Below are 23742 nucleotides of genomic sequence, written 5' to 3' on the forward strand. Positions count from 1 at the left end.
CAATATTAATCAGCAGCACATTTTATAAAGACGTCCAAATCACACAACTCTTGTTTCTGTAATCTTTCACTCGATACTCCGTCATCACATCAGGAGATCTGCGCGTGAACGGGCGCGTTCATGACGAAGTGTTCCATAATGATCCCTATGAATGATCCATGATAGATGCAAAAATGCACAGACCGGCCGGCGCTGATGACGTAGGAGACACACATGGCTGTTGTAAACACAGAAAAGCAGAGAACTGAGATGAATGGATCTGCCATATGGATCGGCCCCTTGTCACCAATATCCGATCTAGCTTTTTGAGTCCGTTCTAGCCGATATCCGATACCAGGATCGGATTGGTGCATCCCTAATAACATATATTAAAGGAAATGAACAAACAGGTAAACAGTTCTATATTCAATGTAAATAGTTTATTTGATCATATTCATTGAAAATCTCATATCACCTAATTTAAGAAAAGCTTGTTATTTTGTCATGAGCACAAACTGTCTAAAATACATTTCTGGTGAACTTAAAAAAAACATGCCAGTATTATCCAGTTAGAGAAATGTCACAACATACGGTGAAGTTGAGAGAAAGGAGATGAACAGCAGCACGTGCTTCAGTGGAGATGATCACAGGAGAGTGTGTCAGTCTGCCCCCAAAACCAGCCAATCACAGGTTAACTATCTTGATCAGACACAATGTTCACTGTGTCAGAGTTTGACTTGTGCTCAAATGTACCAACACCTGTAAATCACAATCTGATGCATGGTTTTTGTACCTGGTTTTGTTGCTATGTGACACACCCGCATGCAAATTCAGTGACCTGCTGCCTCCTGCATGACAGTGAGACACTCTGATTAAACACACAGCTGTAGAGTCTGAAAGCATTTGGCTTAATTAAATACAAACAAAAAAATGGAAACAAAACTATAAGTTAAAATAACATTCAAGTTGTATAGCACAAGGCAATGAAAACTTTTGTTTAAACAATATGTACAATATTAACCATCTGGTAATGTGAGTTAGGTAAAAAAAAAAAAAAAAAAAAAAATAATGTAGCAAAATATCTGTACATATAAGAAAGGTTTTTGTTTGCTGTACTTTGTTTAGCTTTTTTTTTTAATGACAATGTCAGATGGAACATAAGCTTCAAGGAATCCTCTCAGTGGTTAAATACTATACATTAAAATTACAATAAAGTGAGTAGACACAGAAACCTGGAATATAGTTAATCTGTAAAAACAATGAACGGAGATGAAATGCTAAATTCTTTCCAGTTTGTAAAAATGAGATCCTCTGTTAGGTTGAGCTTTGTTCTTTTAGAGTGTCTACGTTTGGTTGAAAATGACAGGAGCCCTAAGCTGACATGCACCCATGCAGTTGATTTACTCTGACTGTGATAAGTATTTCAGCTGTGTTCTCCAGATCGTCTTAAGTGTTATACTGTATTTTAAAATAATTCTGTTTCTCCCATATTAACAGATGAATTATCTCAAGGTAACAAAGCTTGTTTTGAAGTGATGGTAGGATCATTTTCTGATGATCTAGAAAACAAAACAATAGGCAGGTCACTGTGATAGACCAGACCACAACATGCCATGCTGCTATCACTCACATAAATACGGAAGAGGATTAGGACCACTGGAAAAAATAAAAAATAAGGTCATAAATTGTTATAATTATTATTCTGAGAAAAAAGTCAGTATTCTGACTTTACTCTCAGAATTCTGACTTTTTATTTCAGAAAAAAAATTAAGGTTAAACATTTTTTTATTATTGTTATTCTGAGAAAAAAAGTCAGAATTCTGACTTTTTCTCAGAATAAAAGTAATAAAATAATTTGACCTTATTTTTGTTTTAATTTCTCTGGTGGCCCTTATCCTCTTCCATACATAATGACATCAGCCTTTATCCGTTTTTGTGCTTTCACATTTCTTGAGATACAAGTTAAAATCATCTGACGTTCATTTTAGATCTCAAGAAAACAGAGTAAATACAACGCATGGATGAAAGTTCTCTTGGGGCTACCGTTTTAGTTTCTCCTTTTGCTCAGCAAAAGGCTTCACTTGTTCCCAGAAACCAAACTTAAATGCTGTGCTGCTACAGAAATGCATCATGGTAAGTGGATGGTACATTTTTTACTTGAGCAGGCGGCCTAATTCTACAGATTAGGAGCAACATGTTATATACAATTCACATTTTACTGTATTGTTTTGAAACAAATCACTTTAATGTCTTTTCTGTTCGATCTCCACAACTCTTATACTTTCTTTAATACAAATATAAAGTCTTCTCAGTTTCTGATCCCCGTCTTGTTGCCTGACCATCAGCCCTTTCAGTAAAAGTTGAAAAGCCTCATGAGATGTAAAAAAAAAAAGTGCAGTTTGAGCACGCCTGTTCGAAGAGGAATGGAAATAGCACAGGAATGTACTGAGACACAGCATGGTGTCGACCAAAACACCGGCAGATGTAATGTTTAGAACAGCTACAGGGGACTCGTCCCATACATTCTACATTATGTTTCCAAAGACGCATCTCTTCACGTGGCTCTTAAGGCCACCGCAAGTCCAGTTAAACACATCGTACAAATTAAAGCCAGGTCAACTCGTATTGCTCAAAGTGGGAGTATAAAAAACAGTCATCAGACAAACAAGAGACAGAGTGACGTTAACCCACACAAAGAAGTTCAGGCACTTAGCTCGTGGAAGGTTTCTGAATGAACCTTTCAGACACTTTAGATTCAGTCCAGTACATGTCTCAGTCCTTCAAAATAAAAGCTTCTACTGTACCACAGACATGGAATAACTTGTATTCTTATGTAATATATATACATACTCATCTCCATGGTTGCTACACTCTTCATCTTTCACTTATCGTCCTTCACTCTTCATCCAACTTCCTCTCCTTCCTTTGAAGCTACACATCCTCTCCATCTTCCAAACCCCCCCTCCCCCCTCCATCCCTCCTTCCTCCCCCCTTCCAGCACATGCTCCGTTTCCCTCGTCACACGATCACTTCGCCGTTGTTCCCCGGCCGCAAGTTCTGATCATCAAAGCGTCTCCTGACACTTCTCCGCACAGCGTCGGCTCGCCTGTAAGGCTGATTCCTCAAATCTGTGAGGGGAAGGAGAAATTGGATTGAGGGGGGAGGGAGGGTGGGAGGGATAAAAGATCTGTCAGTTATCTTGTCAGGGCATTTTTTGATGAGCCCACATGCTCAGAGTGCTGGCAGCCTGTCTGTCAAAGCAGCGTGAGTTCCACACAGGAAGAAAAAAGCTCACAGGTCAGCTGTCTCTGAGTGTTAGAGCGAGACAGGACGCTTGCTTTTTGACTCAAAAGCCTCTGCCAGAAATCTAGAAAACCTTAGATGCATCTGTGAGAACAAAATGCATCTTCCTCCAAAGAGGAGAGAAAAACTACTGTAAATATATCTATTTATCCATCAATAGACATTCATAGGGAGTAAGATGGAGGTGATGTAAAGAGGTGGGAAAAAGGAGGGGAAAGTGAAACAGAAAGGAAGGTAATAAAGAGATGCTTGCCAGGTTTGGGACACATCCACCACTACAGGGGTGCTACTGGAGGAGTTCCTTACCCTCGAGTGGACATTGGGAAATTTAGTAATGTTATTCTTCTTTAGGGCTAGATGAAGAGAAGACAAAACGAAGGTTAAAACTGCAGGAGGAGGAGGTCGAACATGTCAGCCTTTAGACATTCACACTGGCTTGCACTGCAGGAGCGAAGCAGAGTGGCAGCAGGCTGCATGAGGGAAGAGGAGGCTGTAGTAGGGAGAGGGCGTAAAGAGGGGACAGAGCTGGAGTGTGTTAAGTGGTTACAGTGGCAGGGAGGAGGATCAAAGCTTCTGTAGAGCTATGTATATATGTGAAGCTTTTTTTTCCCTCTATGTTATAAACTCAGTTTGCTTTGCAGAGCGACTACCAGCAGCACAGAAGAAGAGCCCGTTTTAAAAGTCCAACACACAGAGCTGAGATTAACATGGTTCCAGGACACGGCAGCACCGTTACCTTCAACAGCACAAAAACAACAAAGCATGCATGCAGCTGGAGAAAGACTGATGACAGATGAATAAATGAACACTACACCATGGAGAAAAACACAGTTAGTGGCTCACAAAGCATGCAGCTGCAGAGATGTACTGCTGTAATGTGAATGATGGATTATATGCAGACATATGAAGGGTCATTTGACAAAGAGGTGACTTGTCAGCAGGAGCAAGCATGACTGGGAGTGCAGGGGTGCATTGATGGAAAGCAGCAGGCATCAAGCATTAAGCATGCAAGAAGCAGCTGTAGTCATGATGATGAACAAACATTTGAAACATGAATAAATCACACAGAGAAGCAAGTTATAATGCCACAGACACAGACAATGATGACATTAGTCACACCTGCCATTTCAATGATGACTTTATAAACATACAAGTGTTCATTTAAAAGTGTGGTCCTACTGATCTAACCACAACTTTAAAGTATGGGTTGTATTCTTTAAGTCACCACTAGATGGCAGTTTAACATTTCTGCTCCGAGAACGTCTTCCCCACTTTGAATCTGCTGTCAGTACAGATAAGAGTGTAACCTTGGAGACAGTTTCCTCTGTGACATTATGATATGCCATGGTCGATAACAATAATGATGATAAATGAGAAGTCACACTTCATGCAGGTGTGCAGAGAAAACCATTTTCCCCAACACCACTTCATGCTCAGGAGGAGGGCAGGAAAAAAACAAAACACAATAAAACATCAATGTGTGTCTCGGGGTCCAAAGTGTGAGGTTGGAGTGTGTCAGTTTAGAGAGGAGGAGGAGGAAGAGGAGGAGTGTGAGGAGACATGCAGAGGAATTGAGGAAGAGGAAGAATAAAGTAGAGAAGGTTTTTGTTCCAGCAACCTGAGAGAAGAGAGACAGTTCTACAAGCTTAGTAATGGTACTCCTCATTGAGGGCAGGCTCGCAGAAGAACCGAGAGCCACGCTTGGCTGTGCGGGCGGTAAACGGCACGGTCTTCAGCACTGTATTGAGAACGACAAGAAACAACAGCCAGGACAAGACAGAGACAGAGACAATTTAAGAAAAGCAGACTCCTACAGGGGTTAAGCACCGGTTAGCACTAAAGCAAATACCCAACAACAGGAGCAGGACGGGCCAGGGTTTAATGTGTGTACTAAAGGGCCGGACTGGAGCCTTCTTTATTTAAAGGTTACATGTTTTAATAGAAACACTGTCTGACTGTACGTGTCAAAAACAGCACAGTTCAACCTTTGCAGAAACTTGAATGACAAACTGTGCTCCATTTATAAAAGACTAAACTCTTCAAATATGGCTGTTAACACTATATATAATCTAAAACAATGCATTGTGTCAGATTATCTCATATTTTGCATGCAACATCAAATCAAGCAAAGTCAATCCTGAGTCTAAGACTTTCATTGGTTACTGACTTCAGTGTTTAAGTAAAGAAAGAGCAGTGTCTCCATTAAATACAGTCATAGGTCCACCTGACATCACTACTGAGTTTATGTTTCAGCAGGAAAAATGTAATCAAACTAGGGCTGGGCGATATTGAAAATTATGTTATCACGATAAAATATTTCATATCAGTCGATATCGATAATTATCGCGATAAATATCAAATCATGATTTCATTACAATTTAGAAGCAGATTTTTGCTCCTTAATGAGAGTTAAAGAAGAAACCAGACAGTTTGTTAGTTTGTATCTGGATAAGGTTTCTGATAAACTTCTTTCATCCATAATTTCTGATGGTGCTAACAGGAAGCAGGTCTTTTGTGTAAAATTTGATTTTTGTGAAGTTTTAGTTTGTAGAGTCTAATTTTTTCTAATGTTGAGGTTATTTTCATAATTTGATTTACATGTACAACAAAGATACATCAAATTGTATTCTGTGTATCAGTTTAGTAGAGTATTGTTTTGAGTTGTGCTCTCACCTTTTAGATTACTAAGGGTTACAAGTGGAGTGATATTGTTTCCCACAGTACAGTGAATGCATCACAGTTATTTTTTAGTGTTCTGTTGAACTACGGTCGTGGTGGACATTAAAGGTTTTTGAAAGAACTGCAGAAGTTGTCTCTGTGCTCTTCCTTAACCCACATCCTGTAAGTATATTTAATGAAGTGTATGAAGTTAAAAGTTACCGCAGAGACGACACAGTGTCAGACTTACGACTCTGCTTTGAGCTGCTAGGTTTTGAGTTTCCTTCCACTGTCGCCCGTCTCAGCTGTGTGTACATCCAGCTCCGAACGTCTTTAAGCCCCGCCTACCTCTCACCCTGGGACATGATTGGCTGTTCAATGCCGTCTTCTTCTGTCAAATGTTGGGCGGCAACTAGCGTTTAAGGCTCATCCATTTTATTAAATGGATTAAATTATATCACGATAATTATCGTTATCGAATTATCGCCCAGCACTAAATCAAACTTCAATTAACTTTTAAAAAACTGAGATTGTTTGTATGTGTGTGTGTGTTTGAAAAAGTTGTAATCGGATGCTATACATAAAAGAGGTTTTGAATACATGTCAAACAAATACCAATAAAGTTCCAGCAGAGGGTCAGATATAAATATAAGCTGAATAAAAGTACAATATTTACAAATTTTGGGTGTTAAAATGACCCATGAGTGATATACAGCTGACATACAATGTTAAGTATAACCATCCTCCAGTGAACAAAGGATGTATTGATTCCTCTCTGATAATCTGGTACTCCAGGAGCTAGTCAAAGCCCAGCCTTGTGTTATCAGAAACAATGTTATAAAGCAAAGACAAAGCAGATAAGATAAGCATTGATAAACAGACAAATATAACCAGAGAGGTGATTGGATTAGGCGCACTGTCAGGTCATGTTTGGACTCGTTAGGTTGAATTTCTGATGCTCAAACATCTGACAGCTGATTTTTAAAAAGAACCAGAGTCCTTGTGTTAGTTGTTTCAGAGTCCCTTTGTTAATGACTGAATGTACAGCACCCGAGAGGACCTTCATGCACCGCGCCCAGTGTGTGTGTGTGTGTGTGTGTGTGTGTGTGTGTGAAGAGGCTGTAACCAGGCCCAGGTGACGTTACCCGTGATGATGTCCTCAATTGCTCCATCTTTGCCTTCGTAGACGTGCCGGCTGTCTTTCACCTGTTTCCTCCTGAGCTCCTGGATCAGCTCTTGCTGCTGCCGCTTGTTCTTATGAGAGGGAGACTGAGAAGGACACACACACACACACATTCAAAAACTTTTTCAAAATCAACATTGTCAACAATTCTTTAACCTGTTATTTCTTTCAGATCATTATTTTTAGCTCTGCTCAAAACTTCCCCCCAGAGAATCTGTGCATGTGCGAGTTATTTGAACTGTTGAGAAAATGTAGCAGCTGATCCTGTCTACATGTGATGTCACTCAGCAGGGTGTCACACTGTACGACCAGATACCTCCACCCTGCACGAGCTGTTAGTGCTGAGCTAATCCTGTGATCAGGAGTCAGGAGGAAGGTGCAGCAGAAGGTGAAGACGTTCAACTGACTTACCCTCTGTGAACCAAAGAGGCCTCCTGCCCTAGACGCCAAGAAGGTGGGGGAGGAGGATGGGTGATGAAAATTGGTGACTCACCTTCTGGTTCTCCTCCATCATGGCCTCCTGTTCTAGAAGTTTCTCCATCAAAAGCTGCTCCTGTCTCTTTTTTTGCTCATTGTCCTCTTCTGCTTGCTGAGGAGGAAATAAGGTATGAATGACATGAACACAAAGATACAGGCTGTGAAATAGTAGCTGCTCATGGTTTTATCTCTGTGTTATTTACAGAAATACAGAATCATCAACACAAATAAAGGAGCAAAAAGGCAAAGGAGTGCAATATGAAGAGCTTAAACACAGGCACCAGGGTGAGGGCTATTTGCTTATTGCCGCTGTCGGGCAGAAACCTTGTATCTCTAGAGATATGAGGTTTCAGCCCGACAGCAGCGTTATGTAACCGTGAAAATCTCATATTTTTGAATTAGGTTTGGTATGAAAGAAAATACTAATGATTTAGAGTTACACACTGTACATATGGGCTAACAGACACATATACAGCCATAGACAAATCTGGACACCCACTTTCATTTCCAATCATTGTTGCATACCCATGTGACTCCCCCCCCAGACCCTGATGTGGCTTAAAAGGGGAACTCCACACATACTTTACGCATCACAGTCCGTTTACTGGACTTGGAAGTTAAACAGAAAATATATATTTAAGGCAACAAGTTGCTCCAGAGGGAGCCGTGAGAAATATCAATTCATTCTAATTGACATCACTTGAGGTAGAAGCGGTGGCAGCTGAAGACAACATTTTTTAAAGACACAGAGACGATTTGACATGCTTTTATCTCCTCACGCCTGGACTATTGTAACGGTCTTTTTAGCAGCCTGCTCAAAAAATCCCTTGATCGTCTCCAAACTGTACAGAACTCAGCAGCCAGGGTTTTAACCAGAACCAAAAAATTTGACCACATCTCTCTGACGCTAGCTTCCTCGCACTGGCTCCCTGTAAGTTTAAGAATTGATTTTAAGATTTTACTGATTACTTTTAAAACCCTGCATTGTCTTGCTCCGAGCTATATAGCAGACCTTTTAATACCCTATGAACCGACGCGTACATTGAGATCCTCGGGCAGAGGTTTACTGTGCATTACAAATACTAAAATGAAAACAAAAGGGGACAGGACGTTCCCAGTGAGGGGTCCGACACTCTGGAACCATCTGTCCAGGGGATCAGGTCTGCTGAGTCAATGAGCTCTTTAAATTCCTTCTTAAAACATACTTTTATCGCAGAGCCTTCCCAGATTTGATCTGAATTCTATTTGACTTTATTTAAACCGGCTTAAGAAATATATTCTAAAATAATTGTATTCCTTTAGAGTTCTTTTAAGGGAATTTATGTCTTTTAAAATGTGTTTTATTTCTTTATCTTGACTTTTATGATCTGCCTTGTTTTATTTTGATGCCCATGTAAAACACTTTGTAACCTGTTTTTTGAAAAGTGCTCTACAAATAAAATTATTATTATTCTTATTATTAAATATTAAAATGACCAAAAATAAATGGGGGTGTTTGGATTTAGAAAGCAGTGAGGTTGCTAGAATGCTGTAACATGATCCTCAGTTCTGCTTGATGCTAATGCACTGTGGCTTTAATATCAGTTAAAAGTGTGAGACACCTTCAAACTTAAAATTAAGTTTCAGCAAGAGCAAGATTTAGTGCAATAAAAAGATATGTTTGGTTCTGATTCTTCAAATTGGATCCTGCAAGCTGTTCAACTCACCCTGTAAGCCTTCACAAATCTCACAAAAACAGGGAAGAAGACAGAGGGCGGCGTTGTTTTGGCGTTCTCCCCGAAGAACTTCACCACCTCGTCAAAGGCATCCTGATGAAGAAACAGAGGGTGTTATTCATTGTGAGGTCGTCAGTTTATCCAAAGAGTTAAATTAAAGGCACAAGTGACCTATGCTCATGTTACCTGTGCAATCTTAGCATCGTCCTGCAGCTTCTTCAGCTTGCTCTCGTTGTGTGCGATGAACTCTTTGAGCATGGTGTTGTGGCCGTGCATGCTGTACTCTCTCTTGGTCAGCTCCATGCCTCTGTTTAGCTCCCTTACATCCAGCAGGACGTTATCCAACGACACTGTGAACACCAGCGCGTGTGTGAGTGCACACGCAACATCTTTACTCAACAAGAAGAACAGCTGGAAAGAAACAAGGCTCACCTCCTGCAGCTTTCTCCACATAGTGTATCTCGTTGTAAAAGAGAGCAACCTGGACATATTTATCCTTGACTACATTGGCGATGTAGTGTAACAACGTTAGCTTCCGATCTGTTGATTTGGTATCAAGTAGCTGTAAAGAAAGTGAAAGAACATACATCAACAATACGTTCAAAATAATAGAAAACGTAGAGGACTATCAGGCACAAAGAAGCTGTTTACCAAGTCTAAACTCTGCAGCTTAAACCCATACACAGCTCCTCGTTTGCTGCTGTTCATGTAGTTTCCAAGAGCCAAGATAATCTGATGAAAAGAAGGAAGAAACATTTTAAAAAAGGAAGCCAGATGTTCTCTTTCATCAAGTTCAGTCCCAACATTAATGACGGACTTACCTCTAAGATTTTCTTCAGTTTCTGTGATGATTTAATGGACACAGACGCTGCGATCACAGCATGAAGTTGCTGCAGAGGAACAAAGAGGAAAACATGAGACGGTGCGATGCTGCATATACAGCAAACAGGCTCTAAGGCTACGTTCACACTGCAAGGCTTAATGCTCAATTCAGATTTTTTGTTCAGATCTGATTTTTTTGTTTGCCTGTTCACATTACCATCTATAATGTGACCTGTATCTGATCCCAGTGTGAACTGTTTGCGGCTCCGAACTGCCCCGCATGCGCAAAAGAACAGTAACAATGACGTCACATGTAGCTGTTTCATAAACGTAAACATGGAGGAAGTATTTTCGCCTTTGTTACAAAGTTTTTGTGCAGTGGGAGCTGGAGAATGAATGACCAGGTGTGGAGGAGGTCAAGTATAAAGAAAAAGAGAGACAAATTGCTTGTTTCGGCTTTTTTGAGGAGCTGTGGCCGCAAATATGATTGAAAGGTCTATTTATTATTTATATTTATAAAGGTCCAAGGCCTCGCTGTCCCTCCATTGACTGGCTCCATCGTTGCTTTTCTCCATTTTTGCAAGGTGACCGCTGCGCAGAATTGTGACGTGTGTCGCTATAAAGTGACGTGAAAGTATAAAAAGGGCATCAAATCCGCCTTGGCCGTTCACACTGAGGTCACATTGAGAAAAATCTGATCTGTATCTGATTAAGGACCACATATGGAAGTGGTCTAAATCTGATTTAGTCCAGATTTGAGTGTTCACACTGCCTCTAAAAAATCTGACCTAGTCATTTCTGCCTGCAGTGTGAACATAGCCTCCAGGCCAAATTCCACCAGATCCGTGTCCGGTCCGTCTCCGATACCCCACTGGATCCGCTCCGTTGCGTTCCAGCTGCGTCTCTGATCCAGCAGGTCGGAACGCAACGGATCAGATACGCAAGACTTCTATTTTTGCCGTATGCCGGAGCACGACGCATCAATTCAGCACAGAGCAGATGGAGCGGGACAGGAAGTCAGGCACCAAAACAAAATAAAAACATCTGGTTAATTTTCAGAATAAAAGACTCTGTGTTGTCGTTAGATTGTTTTTAACTTAACTATGACAACAAAATGTCATTTAGGGTGGAGGCAGGCCTGGAGTCATCAGGTCAGAGGTTTTCAGAGGCTGATAAAGACAACATGGATGAGGGGAGGAGGAGGAGAATCCTTGATTCAGTGATTGCAGCAGGAAAACCTTGGTCACATGACTCCAGCCGTCCAGCAGTCCTGCTCCGTGCTGAGTTCCGAAAATGCAACCGGTGGGTGTTGACGGACGAGAGAGCACGGAGCTGGACACGGATCTGGTGGAAGTCCCATTTTAGAGTTTTCACTCTTCTACTTTGCAAAGTAAAGGACGCTGTCACTCACCGGTGTTAACATCTGCAGGCTCTCACAGAAGTTCCCGATGAAGGCCATGATGGTCATCTTCTGCATGAGCCGCTCGATTTTACTGAACTGCATCATGAAGCGGTCCTCGTCCGTCAGGCTCTCCAGTGGCTTTCGCTCCTTCTCAAACTGTCTCAGGACTTTGATCTCGTTCTCCGTGGGCTGGAAGCGCATCAGACACTCCACATAGTCTACAGGCAGAGTCCGCAGATCAAATCTAAAGAGAGTATATCACAACAGTTATTGAATGCCAGGACACAGTAAAGTACAACATGCAGTATTGTAGTAAAGACAAATGTAGTATTTTGGGTGATTTTGAAAGGGCTTACATCTGAATTGCTTTGCAGATCTCCTCAGGAGTCTTGCCCACTTTCCTCAGTGTGATGGCCAGGTTCTTGGCTCGGTTGGAGTCCAGTAGTGTCACCTTGTTGGGCCCTTTCTGAATGATCTTCTGCTTGCTCATGCCGAGGTCGATTGCCGGGCCCTGAGCTTTTGTCTTAAACATCTCCTCGAACTCGTCCACGTTTAAGTCCTAAGAGACAACAAGAGAATCTGTGTTAATGTTTTTGTTGTCATCGATGTCAGGCAAGCCACATGCTTAATACATCTTCATTCCCTCATTCACCTCCAGTATCCTCTCGTCATCGATCTCGTTGAAGACGGTCCCGTTGATCTGGTTTGGTTTCAGGGCCACCCAGTTGAAGACGGGCATACGGAACTTTGTCTTGATGGGTTTTTTTATCTTAACAGCTACACAGGAAGCAGAAGAGTTAGCATGGCATCTCTAAATACTATATAAGTGCACATTCACACATGAGCAGGTGAAATGGAAGACAGACATCTGGGACTGGGGACACACATGGAAATGATCTGCTGCTTCAATTTGGTCACAGTTTTGATTTATTGTGACAGAGTACTTCCTCTCTTCAATGAAAACAAAAAACTGCTTAGTCACACTTGAAGCAGAGTAAACCCTGACTCTTCCAGGAGATTAAGACAAATGTGGTATTCCTGCACAGTAAGCAGTACACATGGTGAGGATTTCCTCCCCAGTTCTGTGACAAACTATTTATTGGACAGATTACGGCTATTTGTGGCCACCTGGGCTGATTCATTGCAGCTGAACATCGAGGCGGCGCTCCGCTCTGCTGCACAGACAAGATGTCACCAGGTACAGAAAGATAAGGCCAGGCTGAGAGAGGAGAGCAGCATTCCTGCTCTGCATTTAGTTATCACTTTGTAGCATGTGCATGCCACAGCAGGTCGCTATGTCTCAATATGCAACCAACACTTTGAGATGTGATGATTCTAGATGCATTCAAAACATACACATATAACAAAACTACAGCGAGGTGTGAAGGAGAAACATGCAGCGTTTGGAAATTTGGTATCTATAATTTTCCCAGTTTAACTTGTTTCCAAATATAGAATGATAGAACATTAAATACATGAAGACTTCTAACCCTCCTGTTATGTTTGGGGTCAAATTGACCCCTTTTAAAGTCTATTTTAGGCAATATATGCCTTCCAAACCAGCTAAATGCAGCATAAAAATCTTGGCAGCATGTTACAGAAGAGGAGTCATGTTAATTTATCAACATCACTTCATAAAAATAAAAAGATTAAACATTAAAAATAAAATAAACGAAAATCAATGTCATGTAAAACTACTGTATTTCTATTTAGGTCTTTCTAATGTACATTAAAAAAAATTAACATGAATTTTCATGAAAAACAAGCGAGTTATCCTCATTGAACTATGATCTGAGAGAATTAAAGGACACCAATGGACTAAATCTTGATTTAAATGGTTAGTAATGGAGTTAAAAATTAGATTTAAAAAAATGTGTATTGGGATTTTTGGGGTTCTGACACTTTTGGATAATTGGATATGCCCCGGGTCAAATTGACCCAGGAACATTATTGCTGTTGCAGAGAAACAAACATAAAAGGAGGGTTAAGAGACTCGTGTCAAACAAATGGGATTTGTGTGCCAGTTTCAAAACTTATGGCAAAGAAACAAATGAAAACAGAGGGGAACAGAAGACCAAACACGACAAGGAGAACCTACAGAAAAGTTTGATGGGTCCCTCTGGTAGGCAGAAAAAAAGAAACAATTAAAAGAAAAATAGCAAGAAGTTGTTAAAGTTAGTGAGAAAGTTTACACATGCCCATCACAAACACACAGTAAAGCATCTTATTGGGTTCCCATCAGGTAGAAGAATCAAAACTGGCAATGCTGCATTTTCCTCCTCAAAGTTGTGAAGCTTCTCTGGATAGCTACTCTAAAAGGTTAGCATGCACATGCTTACATTCATACAACTTAACATAGTCCAGAGATTAAATACAACTTCCATAGAAAAAGGCATAAGGATTCAATTAAAATAAAAAAATGACGTGCTTATTATGGCTCTAACAGTTAAACTCAAGAGTATTATAGTCCTATATCTGAACTATAAGTATAACACATCAACCTTAAAGTTTTCAAAGAATGTAGGAGTACAGATTTAGATTTACTTTACTGAGCAGCAAGCTATGATCATCAACCTTAACATTTAGCATCACAAGCATGAGGCCAAATCTCAAGCTCTGAGAGTGTTAAAGCATTTGAACAAAGTTGAGTTTAGCGAAGAGGTTCAGGAAGGAGACAATCTGCTATCTAAACAAACATAAACACACAACTAACTAACTAACACAAACAAAACTCAAGTGTTTTTGCATTTGATGAACTCACCTGCTAACCCGGAGTTCATGATGACAGTGGGCGTCCCACAGCCGGGAAGTGGCGGGGCTGCAGGAGGAGGCGGAGGAGGCATATGTACTGAGAAGTTTGGCCCTGGTGGGGGAGGGGGAGGTGGAGGGGGAGGCGGTGGAGGTGGGGGAGCTGCTGGGGCAGGAATGGCAGATGATGGTCCGTTTAACACTGAGAGAGAAGAGAAATGGAGGAGGCATTGGAAAGTTTAGCTATCATTAAGATCTGACAGTATAAAATAGCTTGTGCGAATAAAACAGACTAATATTAAACCTACATGTGCCGTTCAAAGGCAGTGGAGGTGGGGGAGGTGGTGGAGGAGCAAGGCTCCCCGCTACAACTCCCATATGATTTGGACCGACAGCTGCAGCATTTCCCCCCATCACAGAGCCCGCCAAGCCCTCCACACCAGGTGGCGGCGAGGGCAGGATGGAGATGTCTCCATCTCCCTTTTTGTGGATCTTGATGGTGCCTTGTCTCTCCAGCTCATGGATCTTCTTCTCCAGTTTACTCTGTCGCAGGATGGCCTCATCCTTCTCTTTCAACATCTGCCGCAAAGAGTGCACCTGCGAGCTGGTGTCTTTGTAGACTTCCTGTGTGGGGAAGAGGAAAATATAGGTTTGTAGATACAGTATATGGAACCGAGTACTTAAAAGACAGATTAAAAGACAAGTGTGAAGATTGAGTGTGAGTCTGACCCTGATGGATTCAAGGTCCTTGTTCCTTTGCATCAGCTGCTTCTCCAACTCCACAATCTTTGACATGGCCTCGTTCTCCATGTCCTGCAGTTTCTCCGTCATCTGTAGGAGCAACAGCCAGGAGGAAGAGATCATGACAACAGCCAATGCAACAGACAACATAAAGATCCAGAAGGATTGTATATGCATTCAAAATATGTTTCCTGGGTTTCAACTGATTGAGTAAGTTAAGTGATCTTATAAAAAGCGTTTATTTTATAAAGTGCATCCAGTATCTTTAGAGAAAGCATGAGATCACTCTGAGAGGGGAATGAGTTATAATGTGCACATTTAAAGGCTTCATTATCCAGCCATCAACATTGTGACATGCTGGACATCTATTCATAATTGAATTCATAAAAGAAGAAAAACAGGGGTGACTTTTGAGAGTTGATCAACATTTGGAGGTATCTCACATGTGACATATTCTCCTCTAGCTCCTCCACACGCTCCAGAGCAGCGTTTTTGGTCTCTGCATCCTCTAGAAGTGCTCCAACGTCAAACACGTTATCCAAGTAGGCCTGGATCTGAACCTGCAGCTTATCGCTCTCCGTGTGCTTCAGTTTCTGGAAAACCAAAAGCATGACAAAGAGAGTTGATGATGAAAGAAGTCGATTATGTATTTTCTAATCGCTGCAAGAGGAGGAGGACGTCTGCCTTGTTCTCGTCTGTGCAGCAAGGCAGGAAAAAAAGAATGTACAGATTATTTTCTGCAGTAATGGAAAAGTCTTTATTGACTCCCTTTGTATAGTTTCTGTCTCAGGGGCGCTCTGATGACAACCTCTGCTTCGGATAGAGCTGATTATAAAGAGAGAGTGTGTTTAGTCTGTCAGCGTTACGTCTCAACTCACGTCTAAGTAGTCGTCCAGACACAGTTTGGTGAAGTCGAACTGTAGATGAACCCTGAAGTTCATATCCTCCACCGAGTGTACGACGATGTTGATGAACTGCATACAGGCAACCTGAAGAAGAAGAAGAGAATGAAACACTGAGAGAAGAGAAGATTCCAGGGAGTGCGTTTCCTCTTTGTTTTTTAAACCTTCAATGAAATATTGTCACTAGTTAACCCTCCTGTTATGTTTGTTTCTCTGGAACAGCAATAATGTTCCTGGGTCAATTTGACCCGGTGCATATTCAATTATCCAAAAGTGTCAGAACCCCAAAAAATCCCAATACACATTTTTGTAAATCTAATTTTTAACTCCATTACTAACCATTTAAATCAAGATTTAGTCCATTGGTGTTCTTTAATTCTCACAGATCATGGTTCAATGAGGATAACTCGCTTGTTTTTCATTAAAATTAACATTAAAAGTTTTTTTTAATGTACATTGGAAAGCCCTCAATATAAATACAATAGTTTTACTTGACATTGATTTTTGTTTATTTTATTTTTAATTTAGAATTTTTAATGAAGTGATGTTGATAAATTAACACGACACCTCTTCTGTCACATGCTGCCAAGATTTTTATGCTGCATTTAGCTGGTTTGGAAGACATATATTGCCTAAAATAGACTTTAAAAGGGGTCAATTTGACCCGCAACATTACAGGAGGGTTAATCTGAAGAATGTGAAGTAATCCACTGAAACAGCTGCTGGAACAAAGCTACAGGTTGATCTGTTAACAGACAAATTTAACAACAAGTTTGAGGTTTTGCTAGAACAACCTGATGCTCATTAATGCATGTATTTCCTTTTATTACAGCTCCCTCCGATACTGTGTATATAAACCCTCATTATTGTGCTTGCTCAGCTGGCAGAGCAGCTAATCTTTCGGATTAAAAGGATCAGTGAACAAACAAACAAAAAACAACCAGTTCGGCTTCATCAGCTGCGTTATGTGAGCCTGCATACACAGATCAGAGGGGTCTCCTCCTGACGTCTAACGTACACTCACACATGAACAAACATGTCTCCTCTTCAACACATGAGCTTAATGAACCTCCAGAAAGTAGCTCAGTTGTCTTGATGTGACACGGCAGCTTTGACAAAGTCTGTTGACTTTAGCGCTGCTCGCTGAGAGACTGTGGGCAGACTTGTGACAGATGCTGTGTTTGAACAGTCCTTCAATCGCACTTTTGTTGGTTAGACTTACAGCATTCGCCGGGTCACAATAAAGACACTTTGATGGTCAGAGACACATTAGGCAACCTGTTTCATTTCTAAATTGTTTTTTTGGTTTTTTTTGATGACTTCATTGAGAGTATCAGACAGTGAATTGAGTAGTAACCGAGAAGAGAGAGTAAGTGATGACGTGGTCTGTTTATGGGGCATACAATTTAACTGCTGAGCTAAACCAGCAACGCTCTGGATAGTTGCTTTAACTTTTAATCACTAGACTGGATGTAAATTACAGGGATCTGGAGTTCAATTCTTTCTGGTCAAAATGAGCATGTCAGATTTCCAAGATGACATTCCTTAAACTTTTACCATTTATGTGTATTGGGCTTTTAATCTTAAATATCCACAGCTAGATTATTTCTATCCAGAATGAACGTTTTGGATATCTGCCATTCAGGTATCTACAATCAAGTTATTAGTAGTCATCATATTAATTTCTGATATCCAAAATAAAGATATCATTCTCAATATCTAAAATGCACTTCTGTTCAACAAAAGTACATTATGATTTAAAAGAAACATGAAAATGTCAAAACAGATATCATTTGGCATTTTGACGAGTACAATGTAATTTTGGATACCTAGAGTTAGAATAATGACCAGAAACAACTTGGTTGCAGGAATCCACATTATGAATTATGGAATTCTGTTGATGATTATTATGACTTATTATTTGATCTAAAGATATCTTGAACTGAATTTGAACAAGGAAAAACAAAGATTCAGATATCCATCCATTATCTTGAACGCTTCTCCCGTTAGGGGTCACGGAGGGCTGAAGCCTATCCCAGCTGACTTCGGGCGGAAGGCAGGGTACATCCTAGACAGGTGGCTAACCCATCACAGGGCAAACACTAAAAGACAGACAACGTACACACTCACACCAACGGGCAATTTAGTGTAACCAATTAACCTGGAGAGCATGTTTTTGGACTGTGAGAGGAAGCCGGGGTACCTGGAGAGAACCCACACATGCAGAAAGGCACCTGCCTGACCGGGGTCTTGAAACAGTCGCCTTCTTGCTGTGAGGCAACAGCGCTACCCACTGCACCGCCGTGCAGCACCTGATTCAGATAAACCCTGGATTTTTATTTTTATTTTTTCAGATATCCTTGAATAAAATTTCAAAAATACTATTATGGATATATAAAGTATGATTTCTAATCTGTTTAAATTAAATCTTAAAACAGCCTGCCCATAAATCACCTCTTATTCAGCAACTGTTTCACAGTATATGAACTCTCATCTCCATGGGAAAATATGTACGTCTTGGCCAGTAAATGCTTAGCAACATGGAGAGCCCTTTCAGTGTGTAGAGTGCAAGTGGAAGAAAAATGATCTTTCCATTGAGCTATTATTTCCTTTCAGGGGACATATTTGCCCTCATAAACAGGACAGCTCTCTCTTCCTCTCTCAGTAAAGAGAGAGAGAAGAAACGTGAGAAACGGAAGACACACAGCAAAGGGTTGTGGCCAGGAGTCGAACCAGCGACCGCTGTGATTAGTACTGCAGCCTCATCACATAGGGTGTGTGCTTAACCGCTCAGCCAACCGGCACCCAAAGTTATTATTTACTCTGAACAAACACATGAGATCGAGCGCAGGAATGCACAGAGTATTTATATTTCTATCAGGTGAAAGCTGGTTTTGATTCATGTTTTTAGTTTATTACAGGAGCACCTGTCTAACACAAAGGTTACAGTGAGTCTTAATTACTGCTGCTAAATACATGACAGTGATTGTTTGTGTCAAGAACAGCTTTCACCACATAATTCAAAAACTTTCAGGAGTAATCCACAGGGTCTTGTGGGATTTTTGAGGGATTTCAGCGCAATCAATAACTCATTACTTGGTGTACTTTTGTGTATTTGTGAGTGTGTGTGTCTGTGCGTGCGTAAGTGCGTGCGTGCGTGCATGCGTATGTGTGTGTGTGTGCGTGCGTGCGTGCGTATGTGTGTGTGCGTGTGATAACACACCATGAAGTCGATGTTGTTGTCCTCATTCCTGAAGTACTCCATTAGCCTCTCAAACCTCTGCGTCTCAATACACACCTGCAAAACAAACCACATCTCAATAATTGTGTATTAAAGTGCTGCTGTAGAAGGCAACCCCACAGTGATATTTATGAAATATATGTTACAGACATGGCATCACTGTCAATCCTATAAAAGCATCCAGAAAATAACAAGCCATGAATGAAAACATTTCTATTAAAATTAGCAAAAAAAAATCTGAGTTATCAGCAGTTTTTGGAGAAGATGAAAAGTCACTGATGATAGCTGCAATGTAATCACAGCTTCCTGTAACCTCAAAGAGAGTAAGAGCAGATCCAGAGTGATTATTACTATAATGATTTACTCATGTGCTGCTGCTGAATGAATCCTCAGTTTTACATAAGGCCGCCTGAATGCATCTCTGCTCAATACTGCTTGTGGTGCAACTTTTACCGCATACACAGTCGTTTTTTTGCTTGCAACCGAGACCTTCTTTTGAACTAGAGTTTAGTTACAAAAGAACAGAGACGGGGGAAAGAGAGGTTCTGCAGTTCAGGCAGTTCAACCAGAGGTCAATGAGGGAGATGGAGCATGATGAAGAAGCAAGAAACAGGGTGGGTGTGTATCCAAAAAACCTCAGAGTAATGCTACGAGTCTCAGCCCTGCAGCCTCTTCATAAAACACGAGCTTTCAAAGTCAGTTATCAAACTCCATGCTGATGAAAGTGTGTTTAAAAGCTTAACTAAACACAAATAAAACAACTTAAGTCTACACAACTCTGAAAACATGTGTCCTCAAATGCCTCACTATCATGCCACCAGCTTTATCTCATTACATTCTCCCTAAGCCTGATTCTCCCTCGCTAATGCCAATGCCACTGAGAACAACACTCAATATTTCATTCAGGGGTGTAAATATTGCATTAACTGCAGTCAGCCCATTTTTTCAAGCCGTATGCTACAAAGTGGTGCTGCTGTTCGTGCCCACTCCATCACAAACCTCCCACTCTTTTTTTACTTCAGCAGCCAGGACTCCTAACCCAGACAGGTAAAGGGTCAAGCAAGGCTGTGTGTTAAATCTTTCTCTGTGCTGTTTGGAGCTTTGAAGTGTCTGCCAAATCCAGTTAACACACATGTTACTGTTTGCTCCCCAGCTACACACCTCTGCTGCCTGTATTCTGTGCACAAAAGAGCTCATTCCTAGATGCTATCCGCGTGCAGGAATCTGCTAGTCTCACATCTGCTGGAGGAGGGAGGGAGGGAGGGAGGGGAGGGGCATTCCTGCGGGGCTGAGTCACTGTTTGAAATTGCACAGTCGAAATGTAATGACATATTTGTCTCCTAGGAGCCCACTTCTACCCTCGTACCTCTTTAAAGTTGTCGAACGCGGAGAGAATAATTTCGTGGCCTCCTCTCACGAGACAAACTGCCGCCAGGAGCTCCAGGACCAAAGCTTTCGTTCTGAACAAGCAGATAAGAAAGAAAGGAATGTTTAGTAAATGAGAGGTGACGGTGCTGCAGCAAACCTGTGGTTAAGACAGAGCAAAAAGAAGTTTAAGATGGTGTAGTTCAAGACCTTTCAAATGCTAAAACCAAATGTATTAATCATAATCATATCTAGAAGTATTAATCAACAAGTTCAACAAAAAATGTATTATTCCAGCACATGAAGGATTTGAGGTCTACCTTAAACAACCCGCAGTAAAAGTTTTGTAATGACATAACATAGAGAGGAAGAAGCTCTACATTTCTATCTCCTCTGGATTGAAAGGCAAGGATACAAAATAAATACTTCAGGCTTATTCGTGTCAGTGTGTGTGTGACTGAGTTCTGAGCATCCCATCTGCAGTTCATTCATGCAGGATTGCCCCCGCCTGGATGAGACGATATGTGACAGGTGATGCGAAGTGGTTTCACGTCAACTTTTGAGGAAATCCTTGAGCCTTTGGGCATTGAGTGAAAAACCCACACACACACACACTGAAACACACATGCAGAAGTGAATTCATCTGGTGGCTGTCTCAGAGAGCAGCTGCCAGTGTAGTGGAGTGTGCTGGCGGTGCCCTGACCCGTCTGTTAGGATGAATGTGCCCCTGAGTTACAAAGACACTCAGTCTGGATCAGACTGTGCAGGTGCACTGAAGCTAAAGCTGGACTCTGGGTGTTCCATTATGGATTTGAGACTATGTTGGTAAAATTTCAGATTTTTATTAGCACCAAGTGTACCAGACCTCTAACTAAATCTTTCATCTTCTGGTCCCTTTATTTGTAAAAATCTAAATATTCAGATGTTCGTTGAGATCTGTCTTGGAAAATGTGATTTCAAGTCCTTTAACTGTCACATTCAGAGTTTCAGCTGCCATATTTGAAGCTGTTTTTTACTTTTTGTATGAACTCACCTTGGGTTTTTATTGTTGAGACTTAGTGCAATTTCATTCACAGCGTGTGGGTGCGACATGACCATGTTGAAGCCATACTGCAAGAACAAAAAGGGACAGAGACAAATAAGCTAATTAACAAAGAAGAGGAGCCATCCCTCTGCATAATAAATGAAACATGGAGGACAAGCAGAGGACCAAATTGAATTTGGCCTCAGCAAGATTAGTGTGCTTTAGTCCAGACGTCCTCGGAGTGTAGGGGGCTGACCTGATAATTCATGATCGCACGCAGGCACATGATGCAGACATGGACGTCGTCTTTCTTGGAGACCAGTCTGGAGTTTTTCAGGGTTCTTCTGCTCGGCAGTGTGTTGCAACTAAAAATAAAAAGATAGACAGAGGAAAATTACAGATACTTCACAAAAGATGTGTGATGTCAAGTTCATGAGCATCTGAACACAAACACCGGAGGCCTGCAGGAAAACAGATGCCATTTGTGAATGAGCCTCCATCACACCTCCTCTCTCACATAGGGATGCTATTAAACTGCCACGCCACAACACATTAACACTTAGAAAGGCTATATAATCTACAGCCGTGCCAGCACCCACACGATGCCCTCTTTCAATTGTTCTAATTTTATGTCCTTCACAGAGATATCACTTACAGCTAACACAATAGAGGCCACTCATTTGCATGCAGCGCAGTGATTGTGCAGCATTATGTGAACAAAAACAAGGTCTTTTTTTCCTCCTGCCTAAGCTCCCACAATAACAGAGAAACGCTGACTAATATGCAGAACCAGTTAGAGGAAAATAAAGAGTGTATTTTCAGAGTTTTGTCACAAGGTTCAATTACCAACCGGAGATCTGGGGGAAAAAAACATGTCTTCAGGGCACTGATGAATGCACTGATATGTGTCAGCTCCTCCCTGAGTCACAACACGCTGTCTATGTGTGTGTGTGTGTGTGTGTGTGTCTGAACAAGGCTACAGATTTCAAGGAAGAGTGAGGCTGTTTGAGGAAAAAAAGATAAAATTATTCTTTAATCAGGCAAGCAAAAAAGATAATCTCATGACGAGTTAATTCAAGGCTTTTCTCCCTCCTGATTAATCCACACACTAACTGAGGCGTGGTGCGACAAGGTGGAAATGAGTAACAACATTTCATAATCTCACACCAAGGTAATGAACAATGATTACACAACACCAAGTTTATGTAATGCCTTGACCTGCGCTGACTTGTCTGAAGTTTCTCAACTAAACTTTTAAGAACAAATTACGCACAACAGTGATAATCGACATGGTTTGTCAGAGTAACAAGAAACTTAAAGCAAAGAGGGTTTGGAGCTTGATTTTGACAATAAAACTGAAACATCCTTTCATTTAAGAGGAGCCGAGTTACTCTCATCAAGCAGGGGAAAAAAAATCAGGATTTGGTATCCTGATTTAAAAAACATCACCACAGTAAAAAAAAAAAACACAGAGCAAGTTCCACATTACACCAGAGAACAACATAAATCACTACAGCTATAACTACTGACTATGATTTTAAGGTGTAATACAGCTAAGTGTGTTTCTAGCTAACTCTAGCTCTTCAGACGTACCGGCTTACTTTGGAGCACTTTGGACATCTCACTGTGCTCTGTGTCCTTTAAGATGGCCGTTTAAAAAAGACATACAAATCTTAATGTGACACCCGGATGTTATCAATCTTACATTATTCTACTCTAGAGAGACATTTACACGCTACAGAGGGAAAAGGTTCTGTATGATGGACATTTTATGAATAATAAAGCACTTACAGTAGACTGAATGCTTCACAGTTAAAGTGATATATTTTATCAAGCACCGTTTCCAAAATACAGAAGTTTTTGTACCTAAAATTATCTATCTTTAAGCAACAGGCTTTTTCTGTGACAGGGCTTTTGTATAAACTAGGATAGCTTCTGCGCAGAATGGCATTTAAGAAGCCACACAAGCAGCACACAGGCACAGAAGCAGGACAATGAGTAAAGAAAAACCCATTTGCTCAGAGGGGAAGGAGAATTCAGTCTCGGGCGCGGGAGGGGAGGCTGGCAGTACAAATAATTCACATCCCGACACAGACAGCGGGACAAATAAACTGGGCAGCTCTAGCAGGGACTTATAAAGTACAATGAGGCAGGGGGGGTTGATTGTATGTGTGTGTGTGTG

General features: G+C 41.1%; 1 protein-coding gene across 4 annotated transcripts in view; it reads right to left on the reverse strand.

The window, feature by feature from the left end:
* Nucleotides 1–401: 401 nt before the first annotated feature.
* fmnl2a (formin-like 2a) overlaps nt 402–23742 on the reverse strand; it is a 63994-nt gene continuing 40653 nt past the window's right edge. The window contains exons 7-27 of one of the 4 annotated variants that reach the window (XM_034694182.1): nt 21817–21925; nt 21570–21646; nt 20538–20631; nt 19154–19228; nt 15907–16017; nt 15472–15621; nt 15017–15118; nt 14596–14911; nt 14301–14489; nt 12192–12316; nt 11896–12098; nt 11549–11783; nt 10137–10205; nt 9967–10047; nt 9748–9877; nt 9502–9665; nt 9307–9408; nt 7617–7712; nt 7086–7209; nt 3589–3635; nt 2989–3107 (exon numbers count right to left, since the gene is read on the reverse strand). In XM_034694182.1, the coding sequence (XP_034550073.1) occupies nt 3102–3107; nt 3589–3635; nt 7086–7209; nt 7617–7712; nt 9307–9408; nt 9502–9665; nt 9748–9877; nt 9967–10047; nt 10137–10205; nt 11549–11783; nt 11896–12098; nt 12192–12316; nt 14301–14489; nt 14596–14911; nt 15017–15118; nt 15472–15621; nt 15907–16017; nt 19154–19228; nt 20538–20631; nt 21570–21646; nt 21817–21925 (2605 nt within the window). In that variant the 3' untranslated portion in view covers nt 2989–3101. Of the gene's footprint in view, nt 3108–3535; nt 3636–4900; nt 5021–7085; nt 7210–7616; nt 7713–9306; nt 9409–9501; nt 9666–9747; nt 9878–9966; nt 10048–10136; nt 10206–11548; nt 11784–11895; nt 12099–12191; nt 12317–14300; nt 14490–14595; nt 14912–15016; nt 15119–15471; nt 15622–15906; nt 16018–19153; nt 19229–20537; nt 20632–21569; nt 21647–21816; nt 21926–23742 lie in introns of all 4 variants that reach the window. The other 3 variants (XM_034694180.1, XM_034694181.1, XM_034694179.1) reach the window with 3 other exon arrangements.

Source organism: Notolabrus celidotus, chromosome 10 (genome assembly GCF_009762535.1).
Source record: "Notolabrus celidotus isolate fNotCel1 chromosome 10, fNotCel1.pri, whole genome shotgun sequence".
Taxonomy (NCBI): Eukaryota; Metazoa; Chordata; class Actinopteri; order Labriformes; family Labridae; genus Notolabrus; species Notolabrus celidotus.